The 26,938-nt window shown below is 48.2% G+C and overlaps 1 protein-coding gene across 2 annotated transcripts in view; it reads left to right on the top strand.

The window, feature by feature from the left end:
- The first annotated feature begins 1,008 nt into the window (after positions 1–1,008).
- MSI1 (musashi RNA binding protein 1) overlaps positions 1,009–26,938 on the top strand; it is a 34,086-nt gene continuing 8,156 nt past the window's right edge. For both annotated transcript variants that reach the window (XM_059713533.1, XM_059713534.1), the window contains exons 1-10: positions 1,009–1,206; positions 1,520–1,560; positions 1,813–1,894; positions 2,009–2,093; positions 7,030–7,071; positions 8,933–9,025; positions 21,633–21,681; positions 23,031–23,113; positions 23,743–23,860; positions 25,546–25,626. In XM_059713533.1, coding sequence (XP_059569516.1) covers positions 1,148–1,206; positions 1,520–1,560; positions 1,813–1,894; positions 2,009–2,093; positions 7,030–7,071; positions 8,933–9,025; positions 21,633–21,681; positions 23,031–23,113; positions 23,743–23,860; positions 25,546–25,626 — 733 coding nt within the window. In that variant the 5' untranslated portion in view covers positions 1,009–1,147. The remainder of the gene's footprint in view (positions 1,207–1,519; positions 1,561–1,812; positions 1,895–2,008; positions 2,094–7,029; positions 7,072–8,932; positions 9,026–21,632; positions 21,682–23,030; positions 23,114–23,742; positions 23,861–25,545; positions 25,627–26,938) is intronic.

The raw sequence follows: 26,938 nt of genomic DNA on the forward strand, positions 1-26,938 counted from the left end.
TATTGATGCAAAACCTGGCACCTTTTTACATCCTCTATTTTTCTCTTAAGAGGACAGAGGACATAAAAAGGTGTCGGGTTTCGTATCAATAGAGGACAGAGGACAACTGGACTGTCCTGTATGATGGCCACCCTAGCTCCAGGGCTTCTCATACAGAGGAAAGTGGCCAGTGGCACCGTCTCCTCAGCCTTGATGCCATCAGGGGGACTTCTAGGGTCTCTTTACTCAACTGTAGCATGTGGACCTAGTTTTGTGGTGCTAGCTCTCAAAGTATGAAAAACAGGCCTCCCATTTGTCAGGAACCCCCGCCCCCCAACACCCAAGGGCTGTGGTGCAGCCTGGGCCCCAGCATAGCAGCCAGGACAGTCAAAAATGGCTTTTGTCACCCTGGGCCTGTTGGGACCTGCAGGAGAACAGGGGGCAGGGGCCGCTGGGCGTCCCCCAGCATAGGTCAGAGAGACAGTGCCAGCGCTGGGCCCCAGCTCCCGAGTCCCCCGGGAGCAGGGAGGGTCCCCGCTGCGCCTGCCTCGTCCCTGCCGAGGGGCCGATTGCCCCCCTTGGAGGAGCGAGGGCGGCGAGAGGACCGGGTGCTCCTGTGGGACCGCGAGCGCCGGGCAGGGCCGCCCCGGCAACTGCTCTGCCTCGGCCCGCGCCCGGCCCAGCTGGTGCTGCTGGCGCTGGGTGGCTCACTGCTCGGCCGGCCCCGGTCCCGGTCCCGGTCCCAGGCCCAGCCCCGGCGTGATCAAGCGAGCGGCCGGCTCGGCAGGCGGCTCCCCCGCGGCGCCCTGCGCGGAGCGGAGCGGAGCGGAGCGGAGCGGAGCGGAGCAATCTGCGCCAGGCCCTTTGTTCCCCGGCGGCGCAGGTGAGGGTCCTCCGGGCGGCGCCGCGCTCGCTCCGTCCCCGCGCAGCCCGCGGCCGCCGGGTTTTATGCGCACGCCGCTGCCCGCCCGCCCGCCGCCGCCGCCGGGGGTGGGAGGAGCCGGGCAGGTTGTCCCCGCCGGGCCCTCCTCCTCCTCCCCCGCCCTCCTCCCCGCCCGGCTGAGAGGGGTCGGGGGAGGGGGCAGCATGGCCTGTCCGTCCGGCCCCTTTTCCAGCGCTCATCTGCCCCGGGAGTGCGGCGCGGCGCCTCGCGCGGAGAAGAGGTCCGATGGAGACGGACGCCAGCCAGCCCGGCCTCGCCTCGCCGGACTCCCCGCACGACCCCTGGTACCGCCGCGCTGCCCCGGCCCGGCCCGGCTCCCGACCCCCGGGCCCCGCTCCCCGCCGCTCGCGGGCCGGCCGGCCGGGCTGCCTGGCGGCGGCGGCGGCTGCCAACATGGCCGATCCCCGCGCTCCCTCCCGCCGGCAGCGCCCGCTCGCCGCGCCCCGCATCCCTGCCCGCAGCCGGCGTCCCCGGCGCGCCGCCCGCCCCGCACGCGGCTCCCGGCCCCGGTCCGGTCCGGTCCGCCCCGCCCCGCCCCGCTACAGCCCCGGCCCCCGCGGCCCGCTCCATTCACGCCTCTTTTTGTCTCTCCCGCAGCAAGATGTTCATCGGCGGCCTGAGCTGGCAGACCACGCAAGGTGAGGCAGCGCGGCCGGGCCGGGCCGGGCCGGGCCGCGGCAGTGGGTGGGGGGAGCGGCGGGCCCGGCGCCCCGGGCCGGGTCCACCTGCCGCCCGAACTTTCCCAGCCCCGGCCGGGGCCCCGCGCGAGCCCCGCTGGCCGCGGCCGAGCTGTGTCGTGGCTCCCCGCGCTCCCTGCCGGGCCAGGGCACCGCGAGGGGCTGGGGGCGGGGGCTGTGCGCGGCCCCCTCCATCCCGCGCTTTGCTTGCAGAGGGCTTGCGGGAGTACTTCAGCCAGTTCGGCGAGGTGAAGGAGTGTCTGGTGATGCGGGACCCGCTGACAAAGAGATCCAGGTGAGGCGGCTGCTGCGGCTCCTCCCTCCCCCCCACCGGGGCCTGGCACCACTTTAACCAACTTTCTTTCTTCTCTCCATCTCCCCCTTCTCCCGCGTGGGCCTGGGGGCGCAGGGGGTTCGGGTTCGTCACGTTCATGGACCAGGCTGGTGTGGACAAGGTTCTGGCCCAATCCAGGCATGAGCTGGACTCCAAGACGGTGAGACTCTTTCCATCCAAGGGGTTCACTCAATGGCGGGTCAGGCTAGAAGCCCTCTCCCCTGTGGTATTTGATTTCCAATTTGGGGTTGTAAAGTATGGATTCCTGATAAAGCACTATGGATCCCTTCTCCATCCTGGTTATCAGTTTGTAAACGAGCTGTTCTTCTGAGCTGTGGGTTTTAAGTCTGGCTTAGTTACTGCATGGTGGAGTATTGATTACAAATCCCCTGTGATGATGTTCTGTTCTACCTATTGATTTTTAAGATCCCTTTTGAGAAACTGCTCGTGTCACTTTGAGATGGGAAGGACAAATACGTCCTGAACAAGGGGTGCACAGGAAAAGTGACAAGCTAAGAGTATCTGTGCAAGGGATTTTCCTGTGAGTGGGAAAGAGAGGTGGGGCCTTGCACCCTCAGACAGTGCGCAGTCCCAGTCCTTTATGAAAATCTAGCACTGGAGCTTCCTTCTCATGTGAGCGCTAGTCACCATCTCCTGCAATGAGCATGTAGTCGAGTGCTTTCTAGGCTGGGTACCTGACCCTTACAAAGAGCTAGGCCCAATCCTCTTTGGCATGAGTTGTTTGGCATGTGGTATAGACTCCACCTCTCTCTTGGGGATTGTATCTTGGACTCTGAAGGTTCTCCATTGACTTCTCCAGGATAAGCCCTTATAAATCGTGAAGACCCAAGAGTTTGTCTTCTCGTGCAGATTATTAATGCCCATGTGGGATACCTTTTGCCTTTTGAGACATCAGTGATAACACCATCCCTCACAGTGCTCATGGGTTCTCACAAGTATGAGCAGCATTAGGCCTTTGGTGAGCTTGTAATTAGCGTTGTATGTGTTGGGTTTGTTGTTTGGTTTTTTTTGGTTTGGTCTGTTTTGTTTTGTTTTGGGGGTTTTTTTGTAGATGCTTGGAATGTATCAGCAGGAATAGATACATTGTGCATTGCAAGCCCTTGGCACTCAGGAGAGATATAGGATATGTAGTTTGGGGCTGGGTGTTAAATGTCTGAGTGGGAGGTCTTTTCTCTGTCTAGTTGTTAGTGACTTTCCTGATGTTGAATTCCTATTTCTTGTTACTCCCCTGGGGGTGGGGAGATTGGAAGCAGGGTGACATGGTGAAAGAAGAAGTTCCAGTTCCAGGCATGGACTAATGACAAGCCCAAATGTGTACCTTAAGTTGAGTGAGGCACTTCAGGCATAGTAATCTATGTTTAAGTAGACAGAGTGGGAGAGACACCCCTTCCTTGACATTTTGCAGCATCAGTTGCAGTGAGATTTATGTCTGTCCTATTTAACTGTATGGATTATTCTTTTTGATGTACACAGGACCTTCCTCCCCATGGGAACTCCTGGTTAAACCTATTCCAGCTTTCCTTGCCCCATTTTTCCTTGTCTCTTAAACCTCATCCTCTCTGGATTGTATAAAGTTAGTTTTGCTCTAGGGGAGGGTTCTGATGAGGTGTTTTGCAGAGGGAGCACGTTTTTTTTGTTTATGGCCTGTGTAAACATGGTGTGTGATCAACTAGTCCCCTTGCAAATCTGTGGGACGGATGTAAGTCCTTGCTGAAAAGGCGAGTGATGACTGTCTGTAGTGGCAATAATCCCAAGACCATTTCTGGGACAGGAGTGAGATGAAACCCACAGTCTCCATTCTTCTGTCTAAACCAATGCTGCCTCTTGTGTTAAAACCATTCTAGGATTCGTTGTGTGGTAGACACATGAAGGGCTGGGGAGGGGGAGGGTGTGTGTGTGGTGTGTGCGCGCACGCTAAAGGAGAACAGAAGGGTCTCAGGGTGTAGAAAACATGGGGTTGGCCAGCCATTGAAATCCTGCGTCTGCTTTGCTGGTTGTCTGCAGCAGAAAGAAATGAGGGAAGATTTTCTCACGTCCTTTCTTTGTCAGCAACTTTGATTTTTTTCCCCTCTTCTTTTAATTTCTTTATTTAAAGTTTTATGTTGAGCAGAGTGGCTTTGGGTAGGATGCCTGTTTGTTGCTTGGTTAAGTTCTAGGTCTGATCTGTATATGTAGCCCAGTTGTTTTCAGTCCCCTAAAACAGGCTGGTTTTGTAATGCTGTGTGGAGCCCTAGATGTGCCTTTTCCCTCTCTAGGCAACAATCTGTTGTGAGTCATGAGTTAAATGATACAAATTCATCTGAATCTTAATATAGGCCTTTATAAAACTTTGTGGGAAAAGGCTGACTGTCCTGAAACTACACCCCATTCTCTGTGCTTGATGTCTCCTGCTAAACAGCACTGGGTAGACAATGTCTGCCCAACTTGTTGCTTCATTGTTTTCCAAATCTTCCTATGGTAATGAATGTTGTTGGCCTTATTCTCTGGGGGAAACCTTGTGCTTTTCAGACTCTTCTTTGTTTGTTAGCAAGATAGCAGCCTACGGGGTTATTTATGGAAATGCTTGATATGAGAATTGGCTTTGCAGTCTTGAGGTAAAAGATTTGCGTGACTTTGTAAAGCTGCAGCCAGCCACTGCCTTGAGCTTCCTAGAAATAATGGCATTACAGGAGTTTGGTTGCTGTCATGTTTGTTGGTTTTGCTCTCAGCAAGGGGGCAATGTTATGGGTCCTTTCAAATCTAGAGTTAACTCATGTAACAAACCTAGCACTAGGGATATTCAAAATGCATTTTTTTTTTTTTTTGGATTACTTCTGATACCAGCTATTGTATAAAGGCAAAATGGGCAATGATGTAAGCAAGCTAATTGCTGCACGATATTAAATGGTATCTAAACTGTTATGTGACTTGTAAAATGGTGACAAAGAACATAATTAAGCTTTTGGTTACACCTGTAAAGTCGGTGGTATTCCATAGATATAACTGAAGATGCAAATTGTCCCTAAAGGTTAGTACTTTAACCTGAAAGTGATATGGACTTAAATAGTTCCCTCAATGGTATTTAATCCTGGTTTTTGTTTGTTTTTTTACATTATCTGAGCAGCTTTTTTAACACTTCCACCATTATCAGATTTGTGTCCAAACCTGTAAAGGGGATTCATCTCATCCATAGCTGACACTGATATCAAATTCTACCAGATTTCTTGGCTTTGGTACCAGGAATAAGGTATTAGACCACCACTACTTTTGCTTTCATTAGGAAGACTCCAGCACTTAAGGAGTAACCCCCTTGAAGTAACTCGAGTCTCCTTTCAAACTCTCTCCCCTCCGTGTTCTTCCATGACGTGCCTGCAGTCAGTTGGCCTGGCCTTGGTTTACCTGCAACAATAGCTAGTTGTGTAGAAGAATTTGTGAAATTACTGCCTGCCCTCTCCAGCCAGGAGGATACGTTATCTCTGCCCAGTTGATCACGCTCAGGGTAATGAGAAAAATGAGGCTTGAGCTTAACTTTGTTGAATATGAAAGCATCTTCTTGGCAGGAGCTGAATGACACTGGCTGGGAACTAAAAGACAGTAGATTATTGTTTTTGCTTATTATCTGCCATCAACCTCCTGGTCTCCTGCCGTCCCCTGTCCTCAGAATTCACTGAGGATTTCTGCACTAGCCAGAGGATTGTGTATGTAGGAAAGGGGAGGGGAGTTTGAGATGCCCCTGTGAGGCACCACAAGGATATGTTATTCTGGCTGTGTTTGGAACTCTTTGGGGGAAACTTATTTTTGAGTTTATTTTATGTTCTTCACTTTTGTCTCTGTTTACTTACGTGCTGAGTTTATTTATGTTCTAGGTTGTGAGTCAGGATGGAGGTGGGGAAGGCAGGGAGAGAACTGCATGGAGTGACCTGATGAGGCCCTGAGCTGTGGGTTCTGTGAGACAAGTGAAAGGACTAAGGGAAGGGTGAAAAGCCAGGCTGAAAAGTAGAACAATAGCAGTGAGATGAATTGGAGAGAGATGCAGTTTCTTATGGGCTGTTTGAGCTGCTGGGCTAATGAGACAGACCTTTCAGCTGCTCTCCTGGCCTCAGCCTACCCAACTGGGGGCTGAGCCAGACCATCCTTTAGCACAGGTCCTCCCAGAGCTGCTTTGTAGGATTGGATCATCTTCTAACGTGAAGTTACATCACAAGAGTTGCTGTAAAAATAGGCTGTAAAGAATGCGGTGGTATCTGAGGAGGAGCAGGGATGTCATGAGCATTTGGTGTTCAGCTGCATTAATATTTTCCCAGTTTATGGAGTGTGCTTTAAGACTAATGCAGGCATGCGTTCATCCACTGCTGACCCCAGCAGAATGTGCAGCACCTGGATGGTAGTGCTGAGATGCAGGAGCTCCAGCGGACAGCCGGTTTATTAATAAGCTAGACACAGGCACATAATAGAGAGCTCAGCCTGCAGATTGGAACGGATTGTCCTTGTTGTGCACAGTAGGAGATGCTGAAAGGGTGATAGCACCATCTGACTTAATGACATTGCTCTTCATTGCAAAATTGTGTATATGGGACTCCTCTGTTTAATTATCTTTTCCCTTCTCGTATGAATTCTGGTGATTTCACTCACATTTGTGGTGTGCCCTACTTGGCTTTTTGTATACTGTGCCTTACCTGTTCTGTTATTAACCAGATGAGCTACTGCACCTAGGCTGAAGGGGAAAAACAGATAAAGGCAAAGAGCACTTGTAATGTGACAGTTGGTGTGTAGGGTGGCCAGGGAGCAGGCTGAACACAGGGGAGTGGTTAGCAGGGACTGCTAATCCCAGCATGTCAGGTTCCGTTTTGTGCTGGCCAGACATTGCTCAGATTGAAACAGAATGTTGCATGCTGGGAGCTGTAGTCCCTGGGGTCACACCTCTATTAAAAGATAAAGATGTCTGCAGCTGACTTCATTTTATCCTCGTTAGGCGGGTTTCTGGTGAGCTGTCAGTTGGGCAAGATTTGTGCATGCAGAAGAGATCTTATATTAGTAAATGAAACTGAGAGAGAATTAAAGTGTGTTCACTTGCTTTCTCCCCATGTCTTTTTCAGATTGACCCGAAGGTTGCATTCCCCCGCCGTGCTCAGCCCAAGGTAGGTAGTGCTTGTAGCTCTTACCAATCGAAATGGTAAAAACTTCAGGGATTGAACTCCTCCCCACCATGCCCTTGTACAGTGGACTGAGGCCTAGAGGCTTTGGTGATTAGCATTAAAGATAAATGTTAGTGCCTGACCATCACCTTCAGTTCTATATGAACTCCCAGCAGGGTTTTGGGATGCTTTAGGGTTGCTGGTCTAGGGCTGGAAGTAGCTCAAGCTCAAATTGGTTCTGGTTCATGGTGGCAGTAACTAGAGCTGATGAAATGGGAAACTTTGCTCATGGAGAATATAGCACCTTCTCTAACTCCTTTTATAGCCTGTGTCTGGAACTCGAAGGTATGAAAGAAACATGAAGTAGTTCCAGTCTGTGGCAGATGACTTGCTGAATGATCTGGGAGAGGTGTGGGGTGAGGGGAAAAACTTCCTTTTGCGATATGGCAAGGTGCCACTCATGCAGCAGAAGGGGCAGAGAGAGCAATGGATTGGGCCTTACCTACAACAGGAATACAGCTGCTTGGTGGAAGTGAGCAGCCCCAGGTCTTGTTCAGGTTCTTATCCAGAAACTTTTACCTGGGAAGCAAATGGCAGACGAGATCTGCCTTCAGAGTGAATAGAAGCTGGGATCTGCCTTAACTTCACTGTTGGGCTGAGGGATTGCTCTTTACCCTCTGAATACTGCAGTAGGAGAAAGATCTAGTGAGAAGGACAGGGCAGAATCTCTAAAAGAAAGAGAATGAAGTGGGGAGGAAAGCGAAGGAGATCAGGAGCTGAGAACAATTAGCGAGCAGGTATCCTGAGTAACTGGAGCCAGGAAACACATGGGAGGAATTGGGTTAATTCCATTAAGCAGTTTGGTGACAGAAGGTGCTTTAGTGTTAGAACGGGCTGCTCTCCAAGCCATGGAATTGCTGCGGATTAGCCCTGTGCTCCTTGGGGTAATTAGGACCATGTGTTCCTCTGAGAGCGGGGGTGTGGCCAGGCAGGGGAGGGGAGGATGCTGCTGGAGAGTCCGTTCAAAGGACACTGGTGTGTCTCATCCTAGTAGCAGTGGCCCCTCTCGGGGCAGCTAGACTTTCTTTCTCAGACTCATGGTTGGGAGAGGAGAAAGGCTGAAGGTTTTTCCTTTTGCTTTCTTCCAAATGTTAAAGATGGTTTAACAGGGAGGCCCTCCCATCACCATGTAGCTTATAATATGGGAATGAATATGAAGCAGAGCTTTGTTCCCTATGGGCCTGGACTCTGAATAGTTTGTAAAGCTTTGAGCATGTAGCCAGTCTACACTTGGAGGACTCCGTTTTGCTTTGCCCATGAGAGGCATGGAGACTACAAGGGAAAGAGGGTGACCTGAGGATGGATAGAGTTGTAACTGCAGTGCCCTGACTGTGAAGGGGATGGCAGCACTATGTCTGCTAGGGGGTTTGTGAACATGCCAGGTGGGTGAATGGCAGATTAAGGAGGGAGAATTTTTAATATGATATACTAGCCACCAGGGGATTAAGAGGGGGAGATGGAGGCTGTGCACTGGCTGGTTCTGGGAGCTGTCAGCAACTTGGTGACTGCTCCCTCCAGTACTGTCCTGGCCCACACAGAGGGATAAGCAGTATGGTGCAGGTGATGACTGAGAGAGAAAGTTTCACAAAGAGAAATGTGTAAAGCCTGAAATATACCCTGTTAGATACAGTGTTTGCTTAGGGGACACAGTCCTCTGCTGAGAGTGGTTTCCACTGGAATAAAAACATGTAGCATGTTCCTCAGATCACAGATTAGGATGAAGGGGTGGTTTTGGTGGTGGTTGGAGCGATCTTATTCTCTGTTACCTGTTTGTGTCATGAATCCCTCTCCTCCCTTTTTCCAGATGGTGACCCGGACGAAGAAGATCTTTGTGGGGGGTCTCTCAGTGAACACTACTGTGGAGGATGTGAAACAATATTTCGAGCAGTTTGGAAAAGTAAGTCTTACGTGCAATGTTGGATCAGAGTGGTGTTACTGCTGGTGTTCCCAGTGGGAAAGGGTTCTTTAGACTGACTTGGAGGTATGACTAGGAACCATGCTGCACTATGCATTGGGATGGGGATTTCCTGGTGATCCAGCAAAACAAAGGTCAGTGGAAGGCTTTGAAGGGTTAGGGATTTTGTGCAGTGTGTGGATGTTGCCCTGGTTTGAGTTTAAATAGATGTCTTTTGCTCAGTCATTACATAGATAGAATCTGGGACAGGGGAAACTCCTTGTCCATCCCTCCACTGAAGTGCTCTTTTGAGATGTCTCTGCAGCATGAAAATCTCATGCATTCATAGTAGCAATCTCACTTCCATTCAAACCCGTGCTCCAGAGCAATTGTGAATGAAGCTGAAGTTCTGCTCCAGAACTAAACTGTATGGCTTTGGCCTGTTTTAAATTCTGAGTCTTATTGTTGACCTCTCAGTAATTTTCTAACAAAAAAGTAATCTCTGGGCCTGAAACTTCCCCTGCTGAGTCTTGGGCTGTAGGTGACCTTTTTTTTTTTTGGATGCTTGAAGGAAATCTGGCAAGCAACCTGCCCCAAGCCACAATTGCTCTGCATCTTACTATAGGTAGATTGTATCAGCTGATCATTCAGAACTAGATAACTTCAGTTCATTTGTGTGCTCAGTCCACAAAGATCATGCGTCTTTCACCCACTAAGAAACACTTGGGGAAGAATCTGAAGTTACAGAGACTTTCCATTTTTGCCTTTTCACAGCCTTCATTGGGAAGCTGTGAGAATTTTATGGGGTCATAGTGGTCATATTAGATGGCTCTTTTCACCTTGATTGGACCCAAAATGCTTGAGGAATTAAGTAATGATACAAATTATCGTTGATAAAAGATAATTTCACCCCACTGTTGATACACAGTCACTTTGGGGGCAGAGGGCAGTAAAGTTGATCAATGCATGACACTACTGAACAAGTATTTAGGACAGGAAGCGAAGAGCTCCATAGCCAGTTAGAACTTCTCAGGGATTTTTGGAGGCAAATTGCAATTACAAGGTTGGAATTTAGGCAGGAGAAGTGGTTTAGTATCCCAGCCTGTGTAGAAAGTGCCATGGGGATTTAACATTTTTGTGGGATGAGGACATCAGTATTAATGCCTCCCCTGAAAGAGGGCACCAGTCACAGCCCAGAGTACAAAGTAATGGTATTATGGTGTAATATCTTGATAATATTTGACAATAAGATGTTCTTTTGTGACAAGTTGGTTTTGCCATATTTATGTATCTTTTCATAAAATTTTGATCCTTTAAGAACCTGTAAAGAATTATACCCTTTTAGTTGGAATGGCTGCTGTCCAATACCTTGACTTTATTTTGTAGCTATTTACACGTGCATCCTGTGATTAAATTAATATACAGCCTCCTGACTTGCAATTGTTCAATGCTTTTAGTCAGTCTTAAGGGAAAAGGATACAGAAGAAGTGTTCAGTGTTCCAGAAATATATACACTTGTTAGTTACTACCTCCGTATGCTTTTTTTAAATTCTAATAAAGAAAATGAGTCTACTGGATCCATAAGGTCTTTTCCAGGAGTCTCAAGTGTGACCATGTGGCCATGGTACAGTCTGATCAGCAGTTGGTAGGGAGCAAGCTTTTATCTCTTTAGTCCTATGTTCCATGGGCTACAAATACCTTGTATTCGCTGATCATCCCTCCACTTGTCCCTCAGAAAGTTGCCAGATTTCTGGGGCATGCTGTTACTCATGTCCATTTTGTAAAGAGTAAACATACTTTTACAGCTGTTTTTATTTGGAGGAAAGTACATACCAGACTTCTCTTAGTTTGTCTGGTGGCGGTTGTTTCAGTCACGGGCAGAAGAGAAGTGTTCTAAAGTAAAGATTGGTTCTGTTCCCCTGGTCAAGGTTCCAAGTTCTTGGCCAGGGCAGGTGGGAATATGTTGTACAGTTCAGGGAGTTTCACAGCAAAAAGAACTAGCCTTCCAGCAAGCAGCCTGCATTGAATCTAGGTGAACCCTGATGTAGTTGGCCTCCTTGGACCCTAAAGGTTTCCATTTGGTATGATCCTTTGGGATCCAGATTGAGAATCAAATCAGATCAGCTTTAGTGTATCCCTCTGAGTTGCCAGCCACTCCATCCAGAAATATACACCCTCAGAGCTCTGGTGTCAGAGATGTCTCCTGACTTGTCAAGGCAATGTCAGTTACCTAGGATCTGTGGGATTGTTTCCTGACACATTCTCTCTAGAACTCTCAGTGGAATGGAGAGAATTCTTTCTGAAACCAGCCTGTACCATCACTGGATTGAGAGTTGTTCTGCTTCCATCAGATCTGTGTTCACTGCTGAATTCACTTGGAAATCTTCAGGTCTAAGAACAGACTGTTCCATACAATTCAGCTGTGGTTCATCCTCAGGGAGATCCTGGTTGTGGTACATGGACATCTCTGGAGCCTTATACACCATTCTGGAGGACTCTGGATTTTTACTGTGCAGTACTGGGATCTCTTATTTAATGGTATTGTACTCCTTGAATCTGGCTATGAACTTCCATATTTTACCTATGTGGTTTCTTTGGTGAGAGTAGGGATGTGAGGTCTGGTCTCCTGCCTTTCCCAGGAAGTCCCCTCAAACTGAAGCAGTCTCCTTTTCCCTCCTCTGGCCAAGTCCTGCATGCCAGTGGTGCTGTTGGATGTGGATTCAGATATTGTCATGTAGGAATTGGTGAGGATGCTGCTCTTAGGCACCAGTTTTACCTTATCCCCTGATAAGCTGGCTGTACCTGCTTTCTTTCTTCTTATGAGTGACACCAGATCTTCTCCCAGTTCAGCAGATGGAGTAGCTGCATCTCGTATGCTCTGTTCAGGAAGCCACACAAACACTTGAGATTCCAGAACTAGTGGAGAATGAAGGAAAGCTGGAGCCATCTAGTCTCTGGGGCTTGAATTGCTCAGGATCCCAGCTCATTCTGCTGTACCTCCAGGGAAAGGTTTGAATTCTCACAGAATCCTAACCCAAACTCTGCTACGATTTCTCTTGCAAGGGAGAAAAATCTATAGCTGGGAACTTGTCTGCTTCTGAGGGCAAAGAGTTCAAGCAACTGAATGTCTTTCAAGGAAGGTTAATTTCTAGGTAACCCTTATAGCTGTAAACTTAAGAACATGATAGATTCTCCATCACTTGAAATCTTTAAATCAAGACTGGATGCCTCTCTCTCAGAGTAGGAATTACTAGGCAAAATCCTATGGCCTGTATTTATGAAGGAGGTTAGGTTAGATTACCATAGATTTTAAGACCAGAAGGACCACTATGAACTGCCAGTTTTCAAACTTGCCAAGATCGTTGTTGCCAGATAGACGTTTTCTCTCTGGTCAAAAGCAGTATTGGGAGCTGTGTACATTCATGAGCAGAACAATGGAAAACAAATGTTTAAAAATCACAAATGTATTTGTGCTGTTGTAGGGTTTGAAAATAAATGATTTCTTACTTGGGGGGGAAAAAAAAAGCATTTAAAAATATTCCAATCTGACATCTTAGTTTTGTTGCATTTCCCTCCTGCACTGCTTTTTTTTCATTATTTTGTTTTTGTTTTTCTTCCTTTTTCATTGCTCAGAGTGTTAATAGGAGTTATTTGTTTTCTTTTAAAACTCCTTTGACCTTTGGAGAGCTGGAGTGGCAAAAGAACACTTGAAAAAGTGCAAGGGAAATAAATGTACAGGTCTAAAGGAGCGGATAAATATTCTTCCTGAAATTTCACAGTTTTTTTGTTTTGGCAAATAACCAAAGCAATTAAAAAACAAAACTTGTTTTGAAAGTTAAAGGAAAGGGCCCCTTTTTTTTCTTTTGAAAATGCTCTGAATGAACAGTGTTAACCAGGTCCAATCTTGATGACAAGATGCAACAGTCATTGGGTTGACTGAGCAAGATTAGGGTGTGTGTAAACATATTCCCAGAGCTTCCTTTGATATCACAGGCATCACATCTAAGACTTTGAATGTGACTGGATCCTTTTGGAAATGCTCTTGGATCCAAAACTCGTTATCTTTCCTCTGAAGTGTAAGCTGGGGTCATGGACATGCCTTTCAAAGGAGTTGACCTTTTCAGCTTGGGGGAGGGGGGGGGGGGTCTGAAAAGAATTAAACTCTCAGAGCCCATGGCTAGTTCTCTAGACTTGAGCTGATCTTCATTTTTTGATTTTTACAAAGAATAATTTAAGCGGTTCTCCCTGGAATCTGGCTATCAACAAGAGGGATAGTGAATTTGTGGGATTTTAATCTTCCATTCCGCCTCATTTATGGCTATTGCTGCATTTAGTTCAGAAAGGTGAGGATGGTTCCAGCAGACTGTGATCCTCCACATCTTCCCCCCTCTTCTGTACCCTCTGGGAAGAGTTTATATATTTTACTTCAAGAATCAAAGCAATCAAGAATCTAGGATGAAGTTACTTTTCATAGTTCCAAGCTATGTGAAAACTCAAGCCCCCTGCCTTATTCAGGGATTTCTGTGAGGAAATTTTGTAAGAAGAATACTTGTCTTGAAAACTAGAAGTGTTTTATAATTTCCTGATCTCTAGAAGAAACAGTGGCCTCCACCAGATCCTGGGTGTTGGACCCATTGAGCAAATATATAAAGAAAATCAAGTCCAGCAAGGTTTTTCTGAGGAGAATAACCTCAACTCCCAGGAATCAAGATTAACTCAGTCCTTGGCCATCAAGATACTTCCTTCCTTTGCCAAACCTGCAGTTGAAAGTACCACAGTGATAACCACCTGTGCTAAGCTGTCAGTTCACTGTATTTTACTCTTCAGGCTAGTTGCAGCTCCCAGAATGGTCAAGTAGTTGAAAGTTGTTGCATCTTCTCTTGGTTGCCTGGGTCTACAGCTGCATCTGTGTCAAGCTGATGATCTGAGGTGATTCAACACTAGTGGGAAACTAGTACCCACTACATATCTCCTAGTCTGACAATAAATCTATGTTGGTCCAACTTGGATTCTTGTCTTTGTAGTTACCACCTGAGATTCTGGAAAAGTTCTAACCTGTTTGCTGCAAGGTGGGTTCTGAGATCTCATTTAAATGGTAAACCTTGACAGATCAGCGTAAAAGCCCTTTTGAAATATTATCTTCAGGTGCTGGGCCTGATGGCAGCCTGTAGCACATGTGCATACCTGTGAGCATGTACTTTTCACTTACTCTTACACACATGCACATATACATCAGAAGGCTATGGATATCCCCATTGAAGGCATGGCTGAATTGATGTTTACAAAGAAATGATTCACTGTTTAGAACTGGGTATTTTTCCATATTTAGTTGAAGACTCTTGTAGGCACTAATGGAGAGTGTCTGCTCTGGCCTGGGTTGGAAGTGCACAGTTAGGCTCCTTAGTTGTCCATATCCCTTTAGAAGGTTCAGGTGCCAAAGCTCCATAAAAACATACTACAGCAGAGGGCTGCCAAACTGGCTTTCAGATCCTTTCTTCCACAGATCAGAAGACAATGGATGCAAATTCCTTCACAACATGATTACAACATACAACATGAACAGATGAGGCGTGGAATTTGATCACCTCTGTGTCAGTAAACAATCTGTCAGCAATACATGTGGAACAAAGCTTCCCTTTACTCTGCGTCTGACAGGCAGGTAGCCAGACACGTTAGCATGAATGGTCATTCAGCTCCCCCATGGTTTGTTTGATTTTTACCTGGTATCCAAGGTTCTGCTGAAGAGCAGCCAGGAGCACATGGATATTATACTTCTCTTATCCATATCAGTTTACTGTTATCCTCAGAGCAGTGAGGAAGATTAAGCAAGACAGAGCAACAGTGGTTTATTAGCACTGTCTTCAGCATGATGCACCCACTTTTGGAGCACCTGCTCCTTTCCACGGATCAACCATTTACTCATCTCCTGAATCAAGATGTCTCATCTTGGCAGTGTTGCTACCCAGACTTGAGGTAATTTCATCCTATAACCTGCCGGCTAGGTTTCTAGATCATTGTGACTTTTTTTTTTTTTTTTTTTCTGTTCTGTCTTTTGCTGAAGCCATCCTGGCAGCCATCATCCTTTTTACTATTCCATACCAGGACAGGGTAGTATCTCTTAGGACCTGCTGGCCCTTGTTCGTTTGCTGTCGATGTGGAAACTTGTTCTACTTCTGTCTTCAGAGTTTTTATTTTAATCTTTTCAGCTTAAACCAGTATCTGCACCTGCAGGAGCTTGCCCAAATTTCTGACTCAATCTGAATCAATCTGTCACTGGCTCCCTCACCCCAAGGCCCATGACTGTATTAGGAAGAGAAGTTAGAAAAATAGATGTTAGCTGGTATTTAAGTGGGACTAAGCTGTTGAAAAAGTCAGTTTGTTTGTGGCCTTTGGGGAAAAATCTAGAGGCTAAGTCATGTCTGCTCAAATGCTAAGTGGATAATACTGTAGGTTCAGGCTCATTATGAACTGGCTCATCCCTGGGCCTGACCATCTCAGTGCCTACTCAGTTAGGGGAGTTGATGCAGTGGTGTGTGCCCTTTGGTAAAATCTGTGTGGCTCCTACACTTTTCCCACCATTACAACTTGCCATTCTTGTCAACACTAAATGTGGTTTTGAGAGAGGAATTGTTCTGATTGTTCCTCCACTAACAAGGCTCCAGAGCCCATCTCTCAGGGAGCACTCTGTTAGCCAGGCTCCTACTGCAGGGGCTCAGCGGTGGCAAATGCCGTGAAGGATCAAAAAGGGTTTCTTATCAACAGTGGATTTTTCTGAATGTATTGCCTCCACTGGGCCACAGTCTTCCTTCCGTCTCCCATTTCATTTGATTGTCAATTTTGGATAACACTTCTAAAGCCAGGCAGGAACTGCTTGTTGTCTGTGGAAGGCAGAACCTGAGGACATATGTATCTCCTAACTGTCCTATGGTAGGGCTCAGAGAAGGCAGTCCATCTGAAGAACAAAAGTTAGCGCTGGTAACTATAACCCCCTTTTCTTCCCTGACCCTGCTGACCCTAGTAGCTAAACAGGGAGAGGAACATTACCTAATAGCTATAAGAAAAATCTTAACAGACCTTGAACTTCTAACCTCAAGCGTTGGATAACTATAGCCTTGACCAGTAAGTAAAACACTTCCCTGGTACAGAGCCTTGACTACTAAGCTAAACAGTTTTCTGTTAAAGTGATCTGCTCCTTCTATACTCATCTGCTATGTTTAAACAATTGAAACAAATATTTATTTAAGAGCAGGGAAATACAATTCAGTAAAAACCTTGTTAATGCACAGTTTTTAGTTATATGCTGTGTCCACACGCCATGGTATTGCTGAAAGTGTAAACGCTTTTCTAAAAAACAATCCCATTCCCATGTTAATTCTACTCCTGTATTCTTATGCCCGTATCTTGTGAAAGGACTTTTTCTCCCTATGCAAGATCACAGTGCTTCTGTGCCCTTCCTTCCTCTCTCCACACACACAGCCCAAAGATTCTCCACGCCCCATTTCAGATCAACTTTCTCTCTGGCTCTTTCTTTCCATCTACACTAAGAATGTCCCCCCTTCTGCCCACGACCCTCAACCGTTCTCCTTATCCCTGCCTATCCTCAGCATGCAGTTTCATGATCTTTCTTTCTTCCATCGATCTCTCTGAGACAGCAATCCTCTTTCACAAGCCCTCTCAGTATGCAGTGAGGGCTTCTCCCAAGATATGCTGGGATCTCCTTGCTCTGTGGTTGCTGCACAGGGTTGTGGAATGATAAAGCAAATCCTGATGTGTAGTATAAGGGACAGTTGAGATGGCAACAGGGAGGTGAAGGAGTGGTCTCTGGCCTGGTGATGGGGTTGGGGGCTGGGACAGGTTTGATGTTGAAGCCTTGGGCAATGATGTCCTGAGCTTCTCTTCTTAATTCTAATATTTAACTCAGTGTAGTGGTGTTGGAAGGGGAGCAATCCCAGCCCAATTCCAGTTGTGCACTGCAGTGCATTTTTGTTGGTGTGCTGTTTGAAATCAAGCTGGATTTTGTGTTACAGAGAAGTCAGCAAAATTCCTTGTCTAGGCTCGGCATGTCTGATGTGTTTGCGCTGATGCGGCGTGTGGGTATCTGGGGTGCTTGGTGCTCCTGTTCACTGCACACCCCTTCGGGGGCTTGAAGAGAGAAGGGCAGGACCCCATTAGATGCGGGTGGGGGGGATCTGTGCTGGTTTGTGCTCCTGTTATCTCTCCCCTACCGACATCTATGTGAAACTGGGAGAGATCAGAAGTGGGTTTGTGTTTCCCTTCCCTTTCCCATCAAGGCCAAGAGGTGGGGCAACTCTTTGAACCTTCTCTTCCTGGCGGGCATTCTTCTGTGTGGATATAGGTAGGGTGGGTGAGGGCTGGGGTCGGGACAGCTCTGTGCATCCTCCCCCTTCAAGGTGGTGAGTGCTTGGGGCGAGTGGAGCTGTTGTTTTGCTGGCTGAAAGAAGAGGGCCACTGCTCTGGGCACATGCAGCGAGCAGGCTGTGGCTCTGAGGCTGTGTGTTCAGGCAGCCCAGAGTGGAACAAGGTGGCCTGAAAGACAGTTTTGTGCGGTCTGGGGAGGGAGGGCTGGAGGCGGCCTCCTCGCTCTGCTTGCCCCGGCCTGGGCTCCTGGGAGGCAGCAGTGAGACTCGCCCCAGCAGGGTGTCTTTGTGTCTGCGCCGAGCGCTTTGGAGAAGAGCATTAGAGCTCGTACTAATCTGATCCAGCAGCTGGGATTGGAGGGGCCGGGTTGCCATGGCGACCAGGCCCCAAGAGAAGCCGTCCCCGGCAGCCTCCTTTGTTCGGGCCTAACTCGGCGTTGGCAGAGCGAGCGCGGCCCCGCGGAAGAAAGGCTCCGGAGAATGGGCCGGGGAGCGGCGGGGATCCCAGCGGGGGCCCTGCCAGAGAGGCACCCAGCAGCCAGCCGCAACAATAGCCGCCTGCCAAGGGCTGCCACTCACGCTTAGCGCTAGGCCTCATGAACTTGGCTGCTGGGGCCAGCGGCCCGCTAATCCCGCCTCCCCTGCCCGGGGTTTCCATGGACACAGAAGCCTATTAAGGACACACAGTGGCCCTTTGCGAGTTGAATGTGCGCCCAGTGCAAGGAGAGAGGCCTGAGCCTCTGGGAACAGGTTTGGGGGGAGCCTGGCCCACTGCCTCCAAGGAGCCCCATGCTCGGTGATCTCCAGCCAGACCTCACAGCCCTTGCCTTGGTCTCATGCATGTCCCTGCCCCTCCTCCTCTGCCTCAATTGCCCCATCTCTAACATGGCACTCATGATCTTGACCTCTTGGTGCAGAGGCAGGGGCCTCTGATGGGTAACGTTCATCAAGAGCTGTCAATCTGGCACTCGGGAACTGCGGTACTATAAAGCCCTGCTCCGGACAGAGCAGGATCCCTCTGTCCAAGCTCCACTGTACAGCCAGTGCCAGCAGCAGCAGCATTTCCATACAGGGCGAGGCCTCCTGTGTGCCTGCACTTGCTGCTGTGTTGCCTGGGTGGTTTAGCTTTTGCTTTTTTGTGTGTGTGTGCTGGAGTCTTTGATCTTTCTGCTCTTAAGCTGGAAGTTGCTTTGTTCTTGACTATCCCCTCCACAGTCTACCTTACTCTCCAGAGGGAGCCTCACTGAGTAGCCTTATTATCAGGGTGTTGTTCAGGTGGTAGATTCCCTTTCTTGCTGTGTGACTGCCCTGAGATACTGGAGTAAGGTGCATCCTGCAGCAAGCTCCACTTGCATTTTAAGATGTGTTTTAGGATATGGAGCATTTTAGGGAACTTCGTCCAAGATTGAGATCAGTAGTCAAAAGCTACCATGTAACAGCACATTTTCAGTAGTAGAGCATGACATACTGGGCAGGAACATTGGAGCTGTTGCAGCTGGATACTGCAGTGTCACATAGAAGGGGAACTGCAGGAAGTCTGATCTATTGGATGGGGACCTGAAATTGGCCAGACTGCTATCACAGTCTGGGTTGTTCTCTCAGATCTCCAATGCACCTTGATCCTGATGACCAGTAGTCCTGGCTGTGGAAATCTTGAATCCTGACCTGCTGGTGTTCTAGTATAGGCCTATCTAAAATAAAGCTGTATACTGTGCTGAAGTGTGTGTGCCTCTTTCCAAACTATAGTCTGAGATCACCAAACTCACTGAGCCTGTTTTGCTGGAAAGATGTGAATTACAGTCTCTAGAGGTGAAAAACCCTAGGAAGGATCCTCTTTGCTGTCTTTGGAACTACTGTATATTGTTTGTCCCTGTGTGTCTTTATTGACACTATAGAAATCCATTTGTACTGGTGGATAAAAATGATCCTGGCTCCAAGGGGGACTTTGTTTGACAGTACATTTCCAGGGAGGAAGGCTGGTGACTTTGAAGGGGTCAAGAGGTGGCTGAGTTTAGAGGTACTGATTTGAGTTTCATGCAAGAGGGAGGTTTTCAATCATGTGCATGCTTGCATAAATTTTTGCAAGTCTGTGTGTGCTGAGGAGTGAGGAGGCCTCTTATTTTTAAGTACTAGTTGAGATTTGAAAGGAAGAATCTGCTTGATCATAAAGGACATGGTTGGTTCCCCTAGCATGTAGAACTCACTTTGGAGTGCTAGTTGTTATGGCTGGGTTTCAAGTACTTAAAAGTGCAGCTGCTGACTTTTGGGATGGCACAAAGAATGTATGGAGGGTTGGAGGCTGCTGCATTCTGCTCGCACATGGTTTGTAACATCTGGGATCTCCTGCTCAGGAAGGGGATCCTCCCTTTCTAAGTTCTGCAAGTAGTGATTGTGATAGAAACTGTCTTAAAAGGTAGAATAGTGAGCAGCAGGGCCATCTTCCCATCCATTGTGCAGTGGTCCCTCACACCCCTCCCCACCTTAGTGTGCATAAGAGGGAATCAGGCAGCACTGAGCACTGGATGTCATACTGCTTGTTCATCAGATTCAGATTGTTGCCTGAAGTGGATGATCACCTTCAACTCAGCTTGGATTACTAGTGAATTTCTCAGGTCTCAGCTTTTTTTTTCTTGGCTGAGGAATATTAGGTCTAGGTGGAACATTCAAGAGTCTCGCTTCCCATGCTGTGGTGGGGATTGGGCAGTAGCCAGTGCCTATGTAGGTCAGGAGAGAGTAGGTGAAGCCCCTGGTCCTGAAGAGTCCTAAAGCTGACCTTTTGCTCAGACAGCCTTGGGCTGGGCTGGGGGTAGGGGATGGAAGAGGTCCTCCTGTCCTCCCATTTCACTTGCCTGGAAGAAGATGCCTGTCTTTCTTTTGGGAGTCAAAATTGACAGAACCCTTGTTCCGCTCCCCTGGGGGTGTATCTCAGCAAGGCCTGTCCCCCATCCTGTCCTATCTTGCTCCAATCAGAAGTGCTTTGTGAATAAACCCTGTGGTTTGGTTGCCTGCCTGCACTGGACTGTAGAGATGGGTGCAGCCCCTTGCACTCCTTGTGTCAGGGACTGCAGGGAGAAGGTAATTTATGAGTAATAAAAAGGGCTGGCAAGATAATGGGGTATATCACAGGCTGAGCTGGGGGTTGGAGCTGATCTCAAACAGTGCGGCCTGCTTGGCTACTGGCTGTCTTGTGGCAAGGAGGAGGAAGGCCCTGGTCAACTGTGGCTGAAGACCATCTTGTCCCTCCCCTGAACACTTGAGACATCCAGTTTCATAATCAGATTAAGGCAGTGGTATTACCAAGGAGGATAGGTTGGTGGGACACGGGCTTATACAGAGGGAACTGGTGTGTTTTAACCTGCTTGCCTGCCTTGCAGTTGCTCCCCTGCAAGGAAATGCCCAGGAGAGAACCAGCAGGCAAAGGAAAGTGGCACCAGGCGCTGATGTGTCTGCCTGGGGAGGGAAGAGGGAGAGTGGCACCAGGTCCCAGGGAGGGGGATGGGTGGTGCCTGCCTCCCCTCCCCCATGCAGTAGGCAGTGCTAGCACAGTCCTTGCAGTAAATTTGCTCTAATTACAGCCTCCAGCACTGGGAAACCTCACTTAGAGGAAAGGCTCCTCTGGGGTGGGGGTGGGGGCAGCTTCTAAGCTTCCCCAAGCAGAATCTTTGCTGTCTGAGGCCTCCATTTCCCCTGTTGCTGTGAGGCCCCTTATTCCTTTTCTCCTCTCAGGCTTTGGCTCCCTCCTCCCCCTCCGCCTTTAATTCTCCACCGTGGTTTCAGAACAATGCCTTTGGTGCTCTTTGCCCCTCATCGGAGCCACAGGCAAACAGTCTGGGGTGCTTACCAGCTCAACAGGGAGGAAAGCAGGTGGTGTCCCCAGGAGCAGAGCTGGGTAGGAGCCTGTCCTCCCAGCCCAGTATTTGGGTGGGAAAGGGTTCACTGACTCAGGCTGGCAGCACCTGCCTGACGTGCAGGAAAAAAATATGGTTCTCTTGCACTCTTGCATTGGAGTCGGGGTTTGAGACCCTGGGGCTCAGTGACCTCCCAGGGAGGGGTGAATGTTTGGGGGTTTGTGCCCTGTTTATGCTTAGGCAGCAGGTGGGTGTCCCATTCTCCCTAGCTTGGATCAGGCGAGGGAAGAGCTCTGTGTAAGTTTGTGGTTGTAATTGGCCAGGCCTTTTGTAACATCAGGAAGAACCTGATCCGAGTCCTGTCTTTCTTTGTGCCTCTTGCAGGTGGATGATGCTATGCTGATGTTCGACAAGACGACCAACCGACACCGAGGTGAGGGCAACAGCTCCGCAGCTGGGGATTGGGGGGGGGTTTGAGATCCGGTGGAATCTAGCAAGGGCTTGCCCAATGACTGGAGCAGAGCATGTGTGGGGCTGGAGGAGGCGGTGGAAGGGGGCTAGGAGAATTGGTATCCCATTGCCAGGAGCAGGGCAGGCAGGTCACAGCTGCTCTCTATCTCGCCTCCCATCGCCCCATCCCTCAGCCTCCACATCCTCTACTAGAGTCCCTCTCAGCACAGAGAGCTTTTGTCCAGTCCACTTCCTGTGCTGTAAACATGCCGAGTTGCAGATATGTGAGAGGAGGTGGCTTCCTTCCCTCCCCTGTTACCTACGTGGCTCCAGTCATGTGTGTGTGTCTTACCTTGTCCTCAGTAATCTGAGCCTCAGGGAAGCTGACATGGGAGGCAAAGTAACTGCCTCTTACTCTTACTCTTCCTCAGCCCTGATGCCCAATTGTGCTTCCAGGTCACCTTTCTTGGGATTGTGGTTGTGGAGCTGTTGTGCAGACACGATAAAAATGCTTTGGTGGTGGGCGGGAGAAGTTCATGGAAGGAAGCTCTTCTTACAATACCACCCAGAAAAGACTTAAGTATTTTTACTAAAGTGATTTTTAGCAGTGTGGAATTGCCATAGCTGGCAACTGGCAGACTGGAAGCTCCACCTAACCACAGCTTGGACAGCTACAACATGGGTTGATTCAGAGTCCCTTGCTGATGCCTCACTTCTTCTCTGGAAGGGCCATTTCTGGGTGCGAGAGAGGTTTTGGGACTTCATGAGCCCTTTGATGCTTTGTCCCTTAGCCCAAGATTGTCAGCAGTGGGGTTGGTTAGAGAGAGATGCAGCCTGAGCACAGGACTAGGAGCTGGAAATCCTAAACTTGTATTCCTTGTTATGCATTGACTTCCTGTGTGCACTTAAGGAAATCACTTAGCCTTTCTGTAAAACTAATCCTGCTACTTGCTGGCACATGCAGGACTTTAAGGACTAGTCCTTAATGTCCATCAGGAGATGAAAAACATAGAGTAATACCTTTTTTACAAGGGTTGTGAAGGCCCCTGACTATTGAAAACTGAACTAAGACCCACTGAGCTTGTTTAATTATGAAATAATGAACTGCCATTGAGTGATATCAGCTCTGTTCAAAATGACCCATATTGGGTAAGACCTGGTTTGGGACCCTCCTTTGCATTATGAATTGTGGAGCAATCTAAGATATGGCTGTAGTGCTCTTGAGAAGCACCATTGAGAACCCTGCCCCACTCCTGCTCTACAAGTGCCAACCCCAGGAAGAAGGCAATGAAGTTGCCATGAGGAGCCTTCCCCCTCCCCTTTTTTCTTCAGGGTTTGGATTTGTCACATTTGAGAGCGAAGACATTGTGGAGAAAGTGTGTGAGATCCATTTCCATGAGATCAACAACAAAATGGTGAGTACCAAGGGCAATGCCAGAGCTTGGGTTGCAGAAGTACAAAGTGGGTCAAGGGTATAGCATGTGGGGGAAGAGGAACAAGACACTGATGATCTGAAGCTAGGAAGTAAATGAGACCCCAAAACTCACAGCAGCAAATCAGATAGGAAGGAGAGGAGAGCAGGTGTCAGGGTTTGAAACCCAAAGATGAGAGCAGTCTGTGACTGGGAGCTGTAACTGCAGGGCATCCAAGCGCGTGATGAAATTGTGCATTAATAAAAGCTGTTCCCAGCCATATGAGGTGGGTATTATCTTCACTCAATGAATAAAGAATCTGAGACTCCAAGGTTATCTTGCACAAGGATGCAACCACAGTTGAATCCAGGAGTACAATGTCCAGCTATCCTTCCTAGCTGCTCCAGCACCCGGCTTCTCTACCAGAGTAGCAGAGAGGTGGGAAGGATTCTAGTAGTGTCTAGGTCAAGGGGAGTGGTGGAGGTTGAAGGATGGGGGGAAGGGCTGGGTGGTGACTTGTGGGATGCTTCCAGTACAGTGAGACACTCCTGCTGGCCCATGGTACTGTGTGTGCTCTGGTGGAATGTGCTGTGTGTCAAGGCCGAGGTCTGACACTTTCTTTCTTGTGGCAGGTGGAATGTAAAAAAGCTCAGCCAAAGGAAGTGATGTCCCCTACTGGCTCTGCGAGAGGGCGGTCCAGAGTGATGCCTTACGGGATGGATGCCTTCATGCTTGGGATTGGCATGCTGGGTAAGCACTGAAAGAGAGACTCTTTCTCTGTAGCTCTTGCTAAGCAGTAGGGAGCAGCTGGTGGGAGGAGGTCTCCTAAAAGGGCACCAATTTTTGTTCTGGGACCATGTTACTGGTGCAGTGTGATGGGAACGTGACTGAAGCTGTTCAAGGGTAGATCAGAACAATGACATCAGACCACATTTTGTAAGGCCCATGGTACTATAGTTGGGAAAAGGAGGGCTGGGACCTCTTGTGATCACAAATCGCCCTCTGGTGGCAGCATGGGAGAGCTATAGATGTATCATTACTCTCAGTTCTGGGGCTGGAGTTATAAAAGATGGATATACAGTTGCACATTGGGAGAAATTTTGACAAATGACTGCATTCCTGTTTTTTGGGGGGGTTTTTTGGGGGGGGTTATAGTAGTAAACCAACAACATATACACTCTTGCAAGCTTAAATGTTTGTTTAAAGAACCCCACATAATACAATACTAATCACATTCCATTAGTTGGGTAGAGGGGAGCCTGGTCATTTCAGTATGCAGACTGAGTGTTTTTTCTGCATATCATCCTAATAAACATTTTTGCCAGTTTTCAAGGGGCATCCAAATGTCCTTTAAATCCAGTGGAGTTCGTATTGCACTAGCAGCCTTACTTTAGTGAAAGCCAATGTTCTTTCACATTGCAAACAAAACCACATGCTTAAAGTAGAGCTCATCTCTGAAGATGGAATTGCCAAATGAGGTATTCTGGGGTTTGTGTTAGTTTGTGGCTTCCATGCAAATGTGCTGAGGTTATAAGAAAAAAAAAAAAAAAAAGGAATTGCCCCCATCCACCTTCCAGCCCCACAAATTCTTTCTGGGATCAGAGAGTCAAGCCAGTTCTTGCCCAAACCTCATTACTGGCAGTTGTATAACCTATCCGACCAGTGTTAATAGTGTATTTAATAGGAGCAGCAAAAAGCCTCTCATTTGGATCTGGGTCACTGGTGGTTTTGCCAGGGCAAGAAAGAGTCTAGCGCAGATCCCTTAAATCTGCAGGCCCATAATACCATTGTAGTATCTGTCTGTATTTAGGCACACTGCTTTTTAAACAAGTAGACTCCAGTGAGTCAGTGGGAAATCCATTTACTCTAGTCATGGGAGATTTCAAATAAAACTTTCAGCTGAGTCAGCCTCTGGGTTTCTCATGAGGCTGTTTAAAGGAGGTGGTTTGCTGTGGCAGCTTCTCAGAAAATGGTAAGCATTGTAATTCTTATCTCTGCCAAGAAGAAGTGCTCTGCCTGCCTATTTCCAGCCACCTGTTCCTTCTGTATCTACTTCAGTAATACTGCTATTGGCTAATGTTCTGAAGTAGATGGTCAGTGACTCAGTGCCATTCAGTCATTTGGATGCTTCCCACTACCCCTCAACATCCTTTTCATATCCTTAGCTTGTGCTTCTGGTCACCTTCGGTTGGACTTTCTGACATGGAAATCTCTGGTGCCAGGAAAAGCAAATGTAATAAAAATTTAAACAAAATTCCATTAAACTCTTCCTTGGATTCATGTGGTATATATGCTTTGTGCGTGTTTATGTGCACATGGACAGGTCTCATTGTGATGCTGATCATTCCTTTTGCACTGTGCACATTGGTCAGAGCAAAGGCCTGGAGCAGTGGGTTTGTGTGTATTCACTGTAATAATCTCCTCTTTGCTGGCAGGTTATCCAGGTTTCCAAGCTGCCACTTATGCCAGTCGAAGCTACACTGGTATTGCACCTGGCTACACTTATCAGTTTCCTGGTAAGAGTCTCTCCCTTCCTGTTCCTTCCATTTGCCTTCATTCTATGGGAGGTCCTTGGCTTGTCCCATGACCCAGACTGTCTGTTTTAGCCTTGCTGCAGTTTGGTCTTCCCTTAAATTTGAGAGGGATGTGAGTGGGGGTGGGGTAGTAGGTAGGGAAGGGGAGGGACCAGCCTGCTAGCTAGATAGGAAGGAGGCTGTAGCTGTACAAGTTTCTGATTGTTATCCCTGTACTCTAGTAACAGGAAGACCCCAAGGTTGCTGCAACTCCCTCTGCTAGATCCCTCCTTAGGTCTTGTTATGAAGAAGGGCCCTTTGCAGCTCTTGTTCTCTTGCTGCCTCGTGTGTATGTCTGCCTGTCTCCAGCAGAGTCACCACCTTCCTGAAAGCAGGACATCACCACCCAGCTGTAAACAGGCCAGGGGATCCTTAGGCCTCTTAAATGTAAGAGTCACAATGCTGGGAGCTGTATTCTGAATAAGTCCCCTGGGTCTTTTACAGTCCCCAAAACCACCTATGGGGACAGTTGGCTGCAAATCTTCAGCAGATCCTTCTTTGGTATATTGGGTATTTTTAAATTAATAACCTGCCCACTTCTCACCTGGATGTGTAGACTTGACCATCACTGATTGGCATCTGATGCTGCAGCTGCTCTGAGTTTTCTTGTGCCTTTCCCTTCCAGCTCAAGTGAAGAGTATGATACACATCACACTAATAAAAGAGCAGCCTGCTATTCTCAGGACAAGTGGAAACTCTGAGTGTCCCCTTACCCCCTCCACCCCTGTTCCCAAAGGTTTTTGTAGAAAGGCCTGAGGTTAGAGAGTTGGGAATGTGACCTGGCATCTTTCACTTCAAGACTACTAGTATGAAGCCAGCCCAGGTTGGCTGTGACTAAAAACAGTTGCCACCTCATGGCTGTATAGAAGTCTTTCTGAATCCACTTGTCCTTGACCCCAAACCACCACCAACTCAGTGGCACAGATCAACCCTGGAGAGGCTGAGGATTGGATCGGCGTAAGAAACTGAATTTCCCTTTCAGTCCTAATGATGGTCCCTCCAGGGCAGAGGTGAAGTATATTGGCGGAGTGGGGCAGTGGAAGGGGAGTTTGCACTTGCCCCTGCTCTGGCTATACCTGCTCTGGATTAAGCAGCTGCTAGGAGTTGCCAGGGCTGTCAGTCCAACAGTTTTCACCAGTTCTAAATGAACTAAAATAGGTGAAGGCTGGATGCTGCAGCAACTCCTTTGGTCTCTGTCTGGCTTTGGGGGGCTGTATCCAGAAGGCCTGATGCTGCTGTCTCTGCTGGTTACCCC

Source organism: Alligator mississippiensis, chromosome 10 (genome assembly GCF_030867095.1).
Source record: "Alligator mississippiensis isolate rAllMis1 chromosome 10, rAllMis1, whole genome shotgun sequence".
NCBI lineage: Eukaryota > Metazoa > Chordata > Crocodylia > Alligatoridae > Alligator > Alligator mississippiensis.